The 16785-nt window shown below is 35.5% G+C and overlaps 2 protein-coding genes across 2 annotated transcripts; both read right to left on the bottom strand.

Annotated features, from left to right (window-relative positions):
• Positions 1-4869: 4869 nt before the first annotated feature.
• Positions 4870-8943, bottom strand: LOC106417987 (auxin efflux carrier component 2-like). The gene is made up of 9 exons (XM_048742156.1): positions 8447-8943; positions 7630-7932; positions 7002-7374; positions 6597-6839; positions 6178-6502; positions 5870-5955; positions 5553-5710; positions 5299-5375; positions 4870-5032 (listed from the first exon to the last, which is right to left on the bottom strand). The coding sequence occupies exons 1-9, from the start codon at positions 8714-8716 to the stop codon at positions 4966-4968; spliced, it is 1902 nt and encodes a 633-aa protein (XP_048598113.1). The 5' UTR covers positions 8717-8943; the 3' UTR covers positions 4870-4965.
• Positions 8944-13830: 4887 nt separating this feature from the next.
• Positions 13831-16023, bottom strand: LOC106371500 (pollen-specific leucine-rich repeat extensin-like protein 2). Its single transcript, XM_048742924.1, has one exon. It carries the CDS (start codon positions 15960-15962, stop codon positions 14247-14249), a length of 1716 nt encoding a protein of 571 aa, XP_048598881.1. The 5' UTR covers positions 15963-16023; the 3' UTR covers positions 13831-14246.
• Between the last annotated feature and the right edge of the window lie 762 nt (positions 16024-16785).

Here is a 16785-nt window from a genome sequence, read left to right as displayed (position 1 = left end):
ACACCGGTACTAACCGCTCCGGTTAATGGAAATTTGTATGAATGGCCTACTAGGTAATCACAGCCACCTCTTGCACTAGCTACTTCTGTTTCTTTTTCTCTAGATTGGCACTACCGTCTAGGTCACCCAGCTTTTAATGTTTTACAAAATATTTCTTCTCTGTTTTCTCTTGGTTTTTCTTGTCATAATTCTCAGACTTTACACTGCAATTCGTGTTCTATTAATAAGAGTCATAAGTTGCCTTTTCATGATACCTCTATCTCTTCATCTCAACCTCTCTAAATTGTTTTCTCAGATGTCTGGTCATCACCAGTATATTCCTTTGATAGATACAAATATTACTTACTTCTTGTTGATCACTTTACTCAGTATATGTGGTTCTTTTCACTAAAACTTAAGTCGCAGGCCGCAGCCACTTTTGTCAAGTTCAAACAAGTTGTGGAAAATCAGTTCAATACCAAAATAAAAACATTGTATTTAGACAATGGAAGAGAATTCATTGCACTTCACTCTTTTCTTGCGGATCAAGGAATCTCGCATATAACAACTCCACCACACATACACCGGAGCACAATGGCTTGGCACAACGGAGACATCATCATATTGTGGAGACTGGTATGTCACTACTCACACGCCTTAGGTCCAACTCAATACTGGACATACGGATTTGCTGGAGCAGACTATTTGATCAATCCCATGCCGACAAATATTCTCCCCATGGACTCATTGTACTTGCTTCTATTTGGAGCCTCACCAAACTACTCCAAGCTTCATGTCTTCGGCTGTCTATGTTACATGTGGTTGCGACCCTATACGACTAATAAGCTTCAACCGAGATCAACTCCTTGTGTTTTCTTTGGTTATTCCCTCACACAAAGTGCTTTTCTCTGTTTTGATCCATCTTCTTCTTGTATATTTGTTTCACGTCATGTTAACTTTGTCAAAACACAGCTTCCTTTTGCATCTTTAACATCTATTTATCTTCCTCATACGGATAGTCAAGAGGTACCGTGAATGCGGTCAGTAGAACATGTTCTTCCTGCCAGCGGTTCACAGTCATATTCAACGACCGCCGTACCAGCGTCTCCACCTGTTGATCCTTCACCACTAGAGGAATCGATTTTACCTCCACCTGTGCAGTCTCCTTCAACACAGGAACAACCAGCAACTGAGAATCCCATGGTGACCAGATCACTGACTCAGATATTTAAACCCAATCCACGTTATTGTCTTAGCGCAAAACTAGCACCTAACATCGAGCCACACACAATTCAGCAAGCTTTGGCTGATGAAAAATGGCGCAAATCAGCGAGTGCAGAATTTGATGCTGCGTTGAGGAATCATATGTGGGACTTAGTTCCAGCAGAAGAAGCAACTAATGTCAATTGAAATATGTGGCTCTTCAGAACTAAGTTCAATCCTAATGACATAGTTGATAAGAAAAAATCACGTCTAGTTGCAAAAGGCAATCACCAACAACCAGACATTGACTATCATGAGACATTCAGCCAAGTGATTAAGTCTCCTACAATCCGACTTCTTCTTGGTCAAGCATCTAAATACAATTGGCCAGTGAAGTAACTAGACATCAATAATTCTTTTCTACAGGGAACTCTCACAGAAACCGTGTATATGAAGCAACTTAGTGGTTTGTAGATCGTGACAAACCTAATCATGTATGCAAGCTCAAAAAGGCGTTATACGGGTTAAAATAGACTCCACGTGCTTGGTACACAGAATTGAACACTTATCTGCTTGGTCTTGGCTTTCGAAACTCAGTAGTTGATGCCTCTTTGTTCTTTTTCATCAACAATGGTCAATATCTGTTTGTGTTGATCTACATTGATGATATTATTATTACTGGCAACTCTGAATCGGCTATTGCAGACCTCATTGCGAATCTGTCCAGAAGGTTCTCACTCAAAGACGTCGGTGATTTATCATATTTTCTTGGCAGTGAGGTTCTTCGTACGTAGCAAGGATTTCAATTGTCTCAGCGGAAATATATTGGTGATCTCTTGTACCGTACAAACATGACCAACGCAAAGCCAGTTCCTACGCCAATGTGTGTGTCTACATCTCTCCCTGTTTGTGATGGTGAAGAACTTTATGATCCATCGGAGTATCGTAATGTTGTGGGCAGTCTTCAATATTTACTTCTGACGTGTTCAGATATAGCCTTTGCAGTTAATAAACTTTCTCAGTTTATGCACAAACCATCGACTATACGTTGGCTTGAAGCAAAGAGAGTCTTAAGGTATCTTGCGGGAACATACATGTCTGGCATCTTCTTATCTCGTCACATCAATTTTCTCTTCATGTCTATTGTGATGCGGATTGGGCTGGAAATAAAGATGACTACAACTCTACAGGGGCTTATGTTGTGTTTCTTGGACAACATCCTATTTCATGGTCGGCCAAAAAGCAGACAAGAGTCACTCTCCTCGACGGAGGCAGAACATTAGGCGGTTTCAACTGCAGCTTCTGAAGTTTTTTGGCTCTACTCTTTACTCTGTGAGGTTGGTGTCAAGCTCGATAATATTCACACTATATACTGTGACAATATTGGTGCTACATATCTAAGTGCCAATCCGGTATTTCATTCGAGAATGAAACATTTAGCTCTTGACTACCACTTCATACGAAAACAAGTTTAGAATTGTACACTGCGTGTTTCACATGTCTCTTCCAAGGATCAGTTGGCTGATGGACTTACCAAACCGCTTACAAGAAACCGGTTTGGAATGCTCTTTACCAAGATCGGTATTACTACTCGTGCACCGTCTTGAGGGGGATATTAGGATAAGTACAATATTAAAGATAATCCTTATCTTGTTTAGTAGATTAATTTTGTATATAGTTCGTTGTTATCTATTGCAAAGATTCATGTATATACTCATGTACCTTGTATCTCTATATAAAGAGAACTCTTCTCAATAATAAAGATAAGCAATCAAGCATTCTATCTTATAAGGTTCATGGGGCAGAATTCGAATGGGAAAACATGAAGTGTCTAACTCCTACGTAAGTGCAGTGTCTACTCGATCATATTTAAAATAACTGACTTGAGAGTTAATTTGTCATATTATCATCTCTTTTGTTTTGCCAGATCTGTGTTAGAAGGCGAGTGCAGGTTTGTGTCAGCTAACTTATAAGCCAAGAGTGTGTTTGAGGAAGACGCGTTGGTGTGAGTTTGGAGAAACAAACAAATGAAAAACTAAGTGGTTACATAAGGATCCGAAGCAAGAGGAAAGGGATTGCTCTTAGTCTTGGAGACAGAATCACTCTTAAACAAAAAGGGAAAAGTAGTTGAAACTGAAGTTACTCATTTCACTACTCTCTCGTAAGTCTAGGTACTCTTTATATTTATCGCCTAATAATCGTGAATAGTGAAACTGGTTATGTTAGTAATTTTTGTTGCAATAATTGCGAACTCGAGTCATTTTGTTTTTCTTTGATCTGCTAGTAATTTTATGATAGGAAATTTCGGTTTATTTATAATATAATATTGAAGAATAATATAAGATGTATGGACAAGAAACTTAGACTTAAAATGTGATTTTTTTTTTGTTTTTTGTTTTTTTTTCCTTTACAGAGATACTACTAATTAGTTAAACAAACCTATGCATCAATTGAACTATAACGAGTAACGACCAGTTAACGAGTGAACGGCTCCGCAAGAAAATTTTCTTACGTTTGAAAACGCCCTATTATATAACATGCTCTTGAATGATCATATCAAATTAAAAAAGTATGAACATTGATCATACAATAAGACTTATGAAACCCAATTTGAAGGAAAGAAAGAAGTAAATTGAGCGACATTATAATAATAAGTTGCATAGAGAGACAAGATCTGTCACTGAGAAGATGTTTGTCTCCTACTCAATGCACAAAAACTTCAAAAACATTGTAAATACTGAACTCTAGGTCGTTCTATGAATACTGTTATTATTCTCATACGCATTTTAATATGTTACGCGTAAGAATTAAAAGATGTATTGTCTAAGTCAGGACACATATTTGGTAAGAAAAGAATTGGTTACTGAATTTCCATGTCTTGTTGTTCGTTCAGTGTAACGTTCTAAATTCTAATTAGAGAGAGAGCCAGTCCCAACATTTGTCGCTTCGTTTTGAATAATATACTCACTCCCACGTGATCATTTTCACGTTATACAAGTCAACGCCACCAGAGAAGCAAACAATAGCATTTCTTCTTTTCTAACATTTATAAATCTTTCAAACTATCAAACAGAATTAGTAAAACAAACACGTTGATGAATGAGCTAAATCGTTAGCTTAAACTAGACCAATAATCAGGATACTGCTCCGACATGGCTATGTTGGGCAGGTTCACTCAATCCGCCTCGAACATGAAATAGGTTTGGCATCTGTCTTCGTATACAACCGACTACAACCGAATATTCCGTTATGCGAATACAGTATACAGACAAAATAAGATAAAAGAAATGAAATAAAAAAGGATGAATTTGGAAGGATTAGTGCATTTGATCCACAATAAAACAATACAAATTTTATAGATATTTCCAAACGGACAAGATCTCATCTAACACACACATTTGTGCGATCTAAGAATATGACATGAACCATTATCACGATTAATAGCATGCTTCACGACCGCCTATAAACAAATAATAAATATATTTAGTGAACGCACTCCCAAAATTTTGATAAATGTATATGCTATTTTTTTTGGAACACAATAAATGTATATGCTATTATTTTTTGGAACAAATAATTATGTATTTTTTGGAGTATAAATTATGCAAAACTAACTAAAATCTCTACTATCATATTCATATGCTATAAATTAATTTAATGAGACACTGAATGGTCCATCTACCTAAGAGCCACCTGAATGGATTAATATTTTTTCCATAGTATATTTTTAGTTACCTTCGGTGGTATCGACCGTCTTTCATTGCCACTGCGTTTCAGTATTGCTTAAATGCCCAAAAGAACGTAGTAGAGTACTGTTACAGGCAAAGCAACCAGCATTCCGAATATAACCCTGCAAAACAATTTACATATGTTAACATTTAGAATACTAAAATTTTGCTTCGATATTTAATTTTCAAGGAAATAGGATATCTTATAATTTGACTACAAAAAAAAAGCAATTTAGAGTTTTGAAATGACTTTTAAGATTTTTTGGATATGAGATATTTCAGACGAAGAAAGGAAACGTAAAATAAAAACTGACTGATCGAATTATTTTCTACAGAAACTGTATTAATATCATCAAATGTGATATAGTAATGTCGAAAGTTAACTCACGCAGTGCTTAGGATATCAGGATGGACGTTATATTCCTTGGCGAAAACAAAAGGGACGATTCCTTGAGGAAGAGCAGCCTACAAAATATTAATTTTCTTATCAATAATTGTGTGTATATATGATATTATATTTAAGAAACGTTTTTTTGTCAATCTATTTAAGAAAAGTTTTTTTTTAACTATTTAAGAAAAGTTGAATATCACTAAATCATCAACTGTAAGTTAAACTGAATTATACATAAATACAAGATTAACCTGAACGATGGCGATATGGAGGAGATTGCCTCGAAGACCAATGGCAGTCGAGGTGGCTGCGATTACGGCTGGTCCGGACAAGAACCTCACGGCCATCGCGAAGACTGCTACTGATTTTCCGCATGAAATTATCTTTGGTTGCAATGCCATAAATAAACCTATTTATTAACAATGTGTTCCAAAAAAAAAAAAAAACCTATTTATTAACAATCAATAAACACGATAGTTAATAAAATCAACAACACAAGAAGTAATTATTTATGTAGCGTTAACTAGCCCATGCAAGTATGCAACGTAGGAAGAGGAACGAACAATACCAAGACTGAACATAGCCATGCCAAGACCCGCATCAGATAATATCGAAATCGATCCACTCATTATTGTTGGCATCTTTATATTCCACCTGTCCATGAAATCATAATAGATATACAAATCAACAAGAAGCACACAAAATCATATAAATGTATGCAAAATGGCTAAAATATGTATCTATTTTACCCTCTTTGTATTCTTTTTGGTATATGTATGTATGTTAAAGATGTTATTATTTTATACAATTTTGATGTATGTATAGTAAAATTAGTAAGAAAACAAAAATAAAATAGTAACATTAGTAAGTACTTACTTGAAGGAGACAAGGGACCACGCAAGGCCAAAGAGACTAGAATAAGTGTTAGGGTTTCGAATGAGTTTTCTCCAAACCATTATCAGTATTAGTCTCGTCATCACGCTGGCCGGCGGCATTTGCTGTTTCGTCGGACCGCCGACACCACCGTCTTCTACGTCATTGCCTTTCTTACCCTCTTGGTCCATCTCCACATGCCTTTTTCTTCCGGGTGTCTTGTTCTGTATCAGACTCTGCATTGCTGTCATCATCAGATTTTTAGGAATTAATATTATTATTCTTTGTTTATGATCATTATTCGAAGGTTTTAGTATATTGACTATTTTTCATTATTGGATGACATGTACTTATAATAGAAGACAAAAAAAATAGTAATATGATAAATTAATAATTAGTGGTTGCATGGAATACTAATTAACCTTTGGAAGCGAGGTTGTCGTTAGGAGGAAGAGAAGCTCTGAGGTCGATGAATGAATCGGTGGAGGCACCTCTGGTAATAGCGTTCCTAGCGATGGCTTCCGAAATAGGAGAAGCACTCGAACTCCATACAAACATGTCCATCTCCTTGTTCTGTCCTCCTCTGCCACCAATTTCATTTTTCTTGACTCCACTTGCTCCGCTCATTGACCCCGTGAACATCGGGTTCGGTGGTGGGTAGGGAACTGATATATACAAATTATATTTTAAAATTTCAGTATAACATTATTATCACAGAAAACATGAACTTTTATTTTATTCTGTAAATTTGCTGCTGAATATTTAAAATACTATAAATTTTAGGTTTATAAGATGATACTAAATCTTTATAAAAACAAAAGACATACCACTCATACTTCTCCCTCCTTTCTTCGTCTTAAAAACTTCCTCATTAAAGCTCGAAGCTCTCGGTGCCACTCCTATAGACGACTGAAGCGAGTAAACATCTCCGCCGCGACCTGATCCTGCGCCACCGTAACTCTTGCTGTAGCCGTGACGACGGCTAGGAGCTTTGCTTGCATTAAACATATTGTAAAAATCTGTCTGGTTAAAGCTAACGGAGTAAATCTCGACGTCAGTGAGATTTGAGGCTCGCGGCGTGATCATGGATGAGTTAATTCCTCCGCCGTGAGACTTATTGAATGAGATCATTGATGAGGCGGCGTTTGATCTCCTGACCACTACATGGAGCTTTCCGTCGTCACCTATCTCCTCATCGGTCTGATTTATATAAAAAACATGTACTGGATATAATCAAAGTAACAGAACTCAACCAAACCCTCTATAAAGTATGTGACAAAAAGGTACTAGATATAATAATATGACATATATACCTAAAAAGAAACCCAAAACAACATAGATTAAGTAGTATATATTATTACCACGTTGTAATTACTCGATTTCTAGTTTACTTGAGTTCATCCGGCGGTTAACTTGAACCAACATTTAAAGGACCACTATTTTAAATAACTTTACCTCGAGGGAATCATGGCTAGTGAGAGAGATAACATCAGAATCAACTCGGAAAGAAGTGATGGAACCGGCGGTTTTTGGGAACTGCTCGGAGATAAGAAGCTTAGCGCCACGATACTCGAACAAGAAGAGCATTAATGTATACCATATGATACTTTGAAGCACAACTATTTGCACCATTAAATTGCTAGAATAGTCTCCATACATCGCCCGGAGCAATGGGATTCCCATAACCAACGTGTTCGGTAGTGTCGATAGCGAAAATAGCGTTATCGTCCAATCTAGACTTCCTCTGCGACTAAGCGCCTGAGAATAATACACATCAACATAATTAGAAAAAAATACACACCAACATATATTCTTAGGTACCAAAACAAAAACATATCAACCAAATGAGTTTGTGTACATATTACCAAGCTTCATGTCTTTGATGAGTTTATAACAAAACATTATATAGATGAAAAAAGTATATATATATATATATATATATATATATATATATATATATATATATATATTCATTGTGTTTTCAAAATCTTGAGATACTCATACAATAAAACATTGCAAAGGTATCTCAAAATTTAATATATATATATATATATATATGCTATACTTCCTATTTAATGTTTTGTTGAGAGCTTCCTCATACAAGGGATAGAGATGCTCTTAGATAGAACGTTTTATCAGTTAATCATTCGGGTTGAAAGACTAGATATTTTCATAGTATATACCATCTATCCTGGTGGTGAATTTATAAAAACTATAGACTAAAAACAAGAACATAATAATATATATGGTGAGGTCACTATAAGAGACGGGCCTGCCAAAGAAAGAGTGCAGCGAGGATGACGACTTTCTGAAGAGAATCGGCGGCGAGGAATTGGTAATCCATAGCATAAGGATCATTGGAGGATATGAAATGGAAAGAGAGAAGAGGAACCGCGAAAACCGCAACGAACCGGTTAATACCGGAACATTGGTCCGGTGTAAATATTCCCCACCACCGTACCGAACCGTAGGCTAATATCATAGCTACGTATAGCGGCACCATCGCCGCTAGTACGTCGTATATATCTTTGCCGGTGATCATTTTGATTTAATTATTTTCCGGTGAGAAGAGAGAAGATATTAAAGATGGTGATAGAAAGAGAAGTTTGTGGGGTGGTATAAGTATTTTATTATGAGGAAGTGAAGTTCCTCGAGACGATATTAATTAATGTTGTTTCTGTTAATTATATAGTTTTATAGTATAATAATGGGATTCGCGATCAGACAAAGTGTTATATATAGCCACAACAAATCATTTGACATTTGAATATGATTAAGCAAAACATACGTGTTTTCCGTTTTTTATTTATATATTTGTCAAGTTGTTAAAAGTTGTAAAATGATCATATTAAATCACAAATTCAAGTGCTACATGCAATATGCTCTTTTGATGTTCTAATAAATACTCCACCAGTTTCTAAATAATGCATGTTTTAGATTTTTTACAAATATTAAAAAAGTTAAATATTTAACTGTCAATGCATTAATTTTTAAAATTATAACAATTTCCTGTAAATTTAAACCAATAGCAATTTAATAAATCAAAAATTGTCAATTAACATTTTTTCAAGTTTACAAATCATTATTAAAAATACATACAAAATTTAAAATATTGATTTTTTAGAAATAAATAAAAAGTGTTAGAACATGCATTATTTAAAAATGGAGATAGTAAAAATTTATACCTAGAAAAATAATCCAAATATATCCAATTAGATCACACAATATCATTAACACTGACATGCATGTTACTTAAAAAAAAACAGTAATTAGTAGTTTTACTATAATTTTATTTTAATTACCAGTTTGTTTTTATACCTAATTTACCCATATTTCATTTGCTAACAAAAACAATAATCACGAAAATGCTATTATTAATTTTTTTGAATATTATGATTTTACCAATGACATGTTTATTTTGTTCACGTGTTATGTAGGCACTATTTTTCTTTGACGGCTAACTTATTTTTAAATTTTGTAGACTCAATAAAAATTTTACAGATTTCTTATAATAAATTTGTCATGTTTGACCATAGGTTTATTAAATTTTTATAGATTTAATTAGAAATTGGTAGATTTAATTTTTAGCCAAAAATTTACTTAATTTAAACAGATTTATATAAGATTTAATAGATTTGTTATTGTTTTGGCCACAGATTTACTTGTTTTTTTAACATATTTAATTAAGTTTTGACTGATTTATTATTCTTTAATTATAAATTTACTTAATTTTAATAGATTTAGTAGGATTTGATAGATATGTTAAGTTTTTTACCACAGATTTAGTTACAATTTGACAGATTCGTTTAAACATTAGTCACAAATTTAATTATGATTAACATATTTGTTGATGTAAAAAAAAACATATTTGTTTATTCTTTGGCCACAAATATTTTAAATTCCACTTAACCGGAATGGTTATTGCAAACTGGATTAAATAATTTAATTTTGAAATTATTTTGTATACCAGTGATTTAAATTGATTTAAACCAAAACCTTTAAAACTAACAAATAATTTGAATAAAAATAACCACGGGGTGGTGGGCTAGTGAACTTGAAGTAGTTAACACACCAATACGGACCCGGGTTCGAATACTCCCTGTGGCCAATGAATGCTTTATGCCATCCCTAAGTTTAAAGTTATCGCGACGTTGGTGTCGGGTCCTTGGGTAATGGGTATTAGTGCCGGCTGGTTCCGGGTCAGGGGGATTAGATGGTTGGCAATCGGAAACCACATGAGGATTACAGGCCTTTGGGCAAACGGAAACCACGTGCGAATTACAAGTCACCCTTTGAACCTCCTGTTAAAAAAAAAAAATTTGAATAAAAATCATGTAAACCAAATTTAATTAATTAATCCAAATCCGAATTTAATTTAAATAAAAACAAAACTTTTACAAAACCATCCATCAAGCGATCATCTTGTTCTACATTACGTTCTCTCTTTAACATAAACTCTGCTTCTTTTTCACTCATGGTGCAAATAAAAATTGTTGGCGATCAAGGATATTTGAGAAAACAAAAACAAATGGTTATTTGGTGTTCATAATGGATATCCCTTTAACATAAATTAATTTTCTCTTGCATTATGTTCATCTTTTACTCCTAACTTGGCTTATTGAGAAGTCAGTAATCGATGCTGTCAAAAAAAAAAAAAAAGAGAAGTCAGTAATCGATACTTTCTTCTGAACCAAAATTATATAGAAAAGCTGATTCGATGTTTAATGGTTTTCAATAAATGAAAAGAGCATCGTACCATATGTATTTATGAATATGTGATAAGACACTATTATGCTCAAAGGAATAAGCATGGAAACACGAACATGACACTGGGGAAGAGGATTTAATCCCCGGCGAAATCGAATCCGACAGCTTTTCGATGGAACCCTAGCTTTTGATTTTGTTGAAGTGTTCTTTGTATTTTTAACAACTATTTATTTATATAAAATATGACATTGCAAATAGGATAATAAATATGCAACCAAGTGAAAATTTGAAAGAAACAAAAATATAATACAATACAATAAAATTCAAAGAAGTTTTCTTCTGAACTATCTTTATCGAGAATAGAGAACTTCGATGCGGTTACATTCATCAATCATACATTCGATGAAATTCTTGAAACCTTAAATTCTAAATAAAATCCAATTCCTATAATATTATATAGCCTAAAACATAAAAATTAAAGTTCATAGTTTAATCCTATAATATTCGAATTCCAAGCTTTTCTTTGCAACTTCTTTTGTTATATAAGATTGGCCAAACTCCAATTTAGATAAATAGATATCCATCGATTAACAATCCAATATAATGATTCTCTTAAAATAAATAAAGATTGGACCTGGCAGTTTTAATGATTCGAAGAACATCGCCAAACAACAACAAAATTATTCCTCAAATCTTGTTTATTGCACATTCTATGCATGACGGTTTCAATTACAATTGTTTCCAAAGCAAAGTGGTCAGAATAAGTTCTTTACCATTTGAATCTGGTTTCACCATAGATATATTGATTGTTTTGTTGTAGATCATGGCCACGAATTCCATGCCGGAGATAACAACAATGAATTGGGAGATGAAGTGGTCAATATCCAAAATAATGTGAGTGATTTTAAAACACTGTGAGCGATTCTGTACTTTTCTCAGCTGAAGAGAAAATAAAAACACAAAGAAATAATTTCAAAAGAACATCTAGAGATGCCATTATGAAACCAAACTCGTCTTTAGAAGACAGAGTCAACACTTTGATAAAAATTACAGAAAAATAAATATATGAAAGACTGAAAGTTATAGTTATCTTTTTTACAGTGTTCTTTGTTTTCATCGATATATCACGAAAGAAATATATTGTTTTTTTTTTGTTTTTAAAGGTTTTTTATTTTATTAATAAATTGAAACTATTATATAATTATTTGGTCTTTATCTACCTAAACTAAGATGCAATGATAGCATATAATTAAACTACTAATTATCTAAAAAAATATGAGTTAATCTAAGTAATTTTCTCTTAACATAACTATCTAGACAAGGGACGGTTTACCAAGAACATTTTCCTTCTTATTAGAAATATGAGAGAAAAACTTCAAAAATATCAAATTTAGTAACAACAATAACTATATCCAACTGAATATTATGAAATTTTGTATTTGGAGTTCTGGCTAAGCTTGAAAAGAGCATGATTGAATTGTTATTCTTTGAATCTAACTTTGAATGTTTTAAGAAAAAACCGTTTGGATGACAAAAACTTCAATTGATAATGTCCACTGAGCAAAGAGGATCGTCCAAAAAAATTGAGAATTTTGATTATTCTTTTGAATTTAATTGTGAATGCTTTATGAAAAGCAGATTGGATGGCAAAAACTTCAGCTGATAGTGTCGATTAAACAAAGAAGATAATCCAAGAAGGTTAGTAGGTCTGATTACTCTTTTGTATCCAATCGTGAATGATTTAAGAAAGCCAGATTAAATGACAAAAATTTCAACTAACAGTATCAATTGAAAAAAGGGTATCGTCGAAGAGAACTGAGATTTCCAGTTATCAAAGATATTGTGACAAAGATTCTATGTAATGAAATCCAAAACATTTGTACATCAAGTGTCACTGTTTTTTAGTCTTTACTCTAGTCTTGTTCCAAACCAAGTGATAAGTCCATCTTCAAGATACTTATGCCCCCTTGCCCCCTTTAACAACAAAAGTTTGAGTCCAAATGTTTTGCCCACAAACTTGACTATACAACTCACCGGCTGTGGTTGTTCACTATGTCTACGAGCGTTCTTCTCTCTCCAAATAGTATGGATATTGGCTGATATCTTTACAAAGCCTATTCTTCAACATCCATAGTTTACTACAATCTGCGCTTTAAACTCAATGAGCTTTCGTTTGACACGAGTTTAAAAAAAATGTATCAATGATATTGAGATAGCTTCCCTTGGACTTCACTCTAGGATAATATTTCTTTTATACTCCCTTTCATTAGAAATCTTAGGCTCCGACTGGTGACCTTTTCGGGAACACGAGGAACGAATAGGAAATGAACATATAGGAATAAAATTGCAGGAAATAAAAAGAATGTTTGTTCCTTATCAAATTTAACAAAGAATGCTTTTGTTCTATATTTCTCTACAAAAAAAAAGAACGAAAAGGAACAAGAAGGAAAAACCATTCCTTGTGAATGGTGATTTTTTTTGGGAATGATAAATAATTCAATGTTCTCTTTCGTTCTTTAGTCACCATTCAAAGCTTAGTGATTTTTAAAAAAATTGTGTCAAGCACATTGGCTATTGGATCGGGTGAATATCAATTTTCAATATTTTGTATCGTACATTTTTCTCATCGACGTAGTCAACACTTTATTGTTTGGGCTCTAATGGATCTTTCAAACAATAACTTTATATGGACAAGATTTAAGTAGGTTCGCATTGTGTAGAGCCCAAATTAAGGCTTCAATGTACTACTTTTATTATGGATTTCTACAAGAACTGTTTAGGGAAGCTCATTTGTCCAACTGTGTCGTTCCATGATAATTTTAAGGTAAATTGCGCGAGTCCGAACTAGAATTCCCCAACTCAAAACTTGATAAATAGTTAAAAATGTGGTTCTTGAAAAATAACTTAAAACAATACTCAAAAAAGCATTTTCAATGTAAACGGGGCAAATGTCACAAGAGGCAGGCCCAAAAATATTAAGGGCCCACAACTATATTTCCAAATCACTGGGACATACATTACATACATCATCATAACAACTACCAACATTTCTAACACCACCAAGTTTTCTCTAACTTTGTATCAGAAACTCCAAACCGACATTTAAAATCAAACACACCAAAACAAAAGGCCCACCATCGGTTAAACTCAAAAAAACCACCCGGTTCTAGGCTATATACTTTACCGGTAAATTACCAACATTACCCGAGTGATGATTGTCTCTGCCATGTGAACCATCTCCGACCATATCTCTTTAACCATTTACTTTGCTTGAAGATGTTTTGTTGTATGATCGTGTACTTGTGCGTTGCTTGCAAGGCAGGCAAACTCTGAAGAAGAGAAACTACGTCGTTTCATTATGGTCCTTACACAGAACCCATGTTCCTTTTCCCCTTGACAGAGTTCATCTTATCAAGCCTCCACTCGTCTCTTAGCCTGGCGATGAAGTTGTCGGCTTTCGTGTTAACGTCCGGGCTTGGACAGAACCCCGTCCCGGCACCACCACTATTTACGGCGGCGTTGTTTTCCTCTCCCCCCTCAGATTGTGTGAGTTCTAGACCCCAGCCAACATCAATCACTTCTCGCTCAGGGGAGCTACATCTTGAGCTCTGATTGCTCCGTATCTTCGCGAAGTCACCACTCACCACAAATTTTAGCGGCGGAACGCGGAACGGAGGCGGCGGAGGTGGAGGTGGGGTGGTTTGGATTAACGGAGATCCTTGGTAGCTCTCTTCGTTGAAACTCGTCGGTTTCGTCGGACGTGGAGGTCTACCGGATTTCACTCTCCGCGGTGGTGTCTGAGGAGCCAACTTTGTCATCCTCGGCGGCGGAGGTGGCGGCGGCGCCGGGATGGAGTGAATCTTTTTGCTCTTAGCTCCCTTCTTGAACAATCCGTAAAACACTGACTGTGACGATCGTGGCGGAGGAGGAGGAGGTGGTGGAGGTGGCGGCGGAGACGGTGGTGGAATTGACGATCGGTATTGCGGTGGTTCCGCCTCCACAACCACCGGAGATTCAGTTCCTTCTTTTCTCTTATGTTTCTGAAGCTTCTTCTTCCTCTTTCCTTGGTTATACAGAGAAGCAAACACCATTTTAATCTCTTTCGCCGCATTGCTTTTTCTCCGCTGAAGAGTCCTCGGTGGCGTGGCGGTTACAAGCGGAGGCGGGGGAGGAGGTGGAGGCGGAGGTGGTGACGGCGGAGGCCGTAACGTTCGTTTAAATCTTGAATCAGAAGTAGTGTCACTGCGTCTTGGCTTTTCGTGCGTATCTCTGTTTCTAACGGAACGATGAGTCCTTCTCGGTTTCTGCACAACTTCAGCCGGAGGTGGAGGATTAGGTGGTGGTGCCGGTGGTTGTTGCGGCGGAGAAGACGGTCTTACAACGAACTTATCAACATGAATCTCCTTAGGCTCAGATTCTTCTATTTCAGTTTTAATGCGACTCTGAGGTTGTTCTTCAATCACCACCGTTGATTGCGATCGGTACTTGTCGATTTCGAAATCATCGTAGAACCGGAACGGTCGGTCATCACTTCTTCTGAGAACTCCGTTTCTCAGGTCAGGATACGACGTGCTGCTACGCCTCAACGGTACGGTTCCGGTAACCGGTAAATTATGCGAGAAACTCCGGCTACTAAAGCTCTCGTAGATCTTTAGCCTATCAGCGTCATACACGTCATCAAACCATTCGTGCGAAACCGCCGGCGAGGAAGAGATTGTAGTCTCTTCACCGGCGATCACTTCGCCGCTCGTGACGGTTTCTACTTCTTCTTGGCCGAGTGAAGACGGAGAAGATACGTCGTCGTTTCGTCTGGCGAGTACGCCGCAGAGAATCGCGAAAACTACTAAAACCACGTTGATCGAGTCCCATCCTCTCTTCACCGTAGCTGGCTGAAGAATCTGAGATGTGACCGAGAGGAACGGAGGGACGACAAAGGTCGTAAACAGAAGAAACATAGCTGCTGAAATCACTCCGATCATCGCTGGAACTATAATCGTCGGAATTTGAGATCGTCGGCGAGTGTATCCAGTAGATTCGAACTGTGGCCAGATCAGCGGCGGTTGATCGCCGTTCATCTCCATAGTTTGAATATTGAGGAAGAGAGAGAGAAGAGAGAGGCTTGTCGATTCTATTACAGAACATTAATGAGTAAGCAGCGTGTATATATATAGTGTCTTAATATGTGGCGGAGAGATTAACAACGATAGTAATAGTATTAATTAAGTACGTTATTAAACTCAATTATAGGGGAAAATACAACTATGATTAAAGATTATAATCATACGGACACGGAAAGGAATTGTTGTCATTGTATTGAACAATGTCGCGCCAAAGAACCTGTTAAAAAAATTATTAGGCTCAGTTTAAATCATTGAGTTGGAAGTTTCCTCGAATTACTTCACTTAAATTCATAATCAATCACTTTTTCAACTATACAAAAAACCCAGAAAAACTTTTAAAACTATTATATAAAAATCAGAATTCTCTTGTGATAAATTTAAGAGAAAATTAGACCTAAAATTATTTTCTTGTAGCCTATTACATTTTCAACATTTTTTGTATGTTAACCCGAGTTGTATTATGGTTTAATAATAGTTAGTCAAATGATTTATTTTTAATGATTGATAAATTATCTACATTTAAAAACTGTTGAGGATGTTGCCATTAAGGCCCGTCTTGGATAACCCTTGATTACAAGCAACGTTGAGTCGTCGAAAAAAAAAACATTATTGCTTACCAAACGGTACATCAATCATGCAAGTAATGCATAATCGAACATATGTTTTTGGGTAAAAGATCGAACATATGTTGACATAACAAATTAAATATTGTTAAGCAAGATAGCATTTCAACACACGATTTCTACCATATGCCACGAGATTTACTTTAGCTACTAAAAAGTTC

This window comes from Brassica napus, chromosome A10 (assembly GCF_020379485.1).
Source record: "Brassica napus cultivar Da-Ae chromosome A10, Da-Ae, whole genome shotgun sequence".
NCBI classification, from domain to species: domain Eukaryota; kingdom Viridiplantae; phylum Streptophyta; class Magnoliopsida; order Brassicales; family Brassicaceae; genus Brassica; species Brassica napus.
Note: the sequence above shows the minus strand (reverse complement) of the source record. Positions and strands in the feature narration are given on the sequence as shown.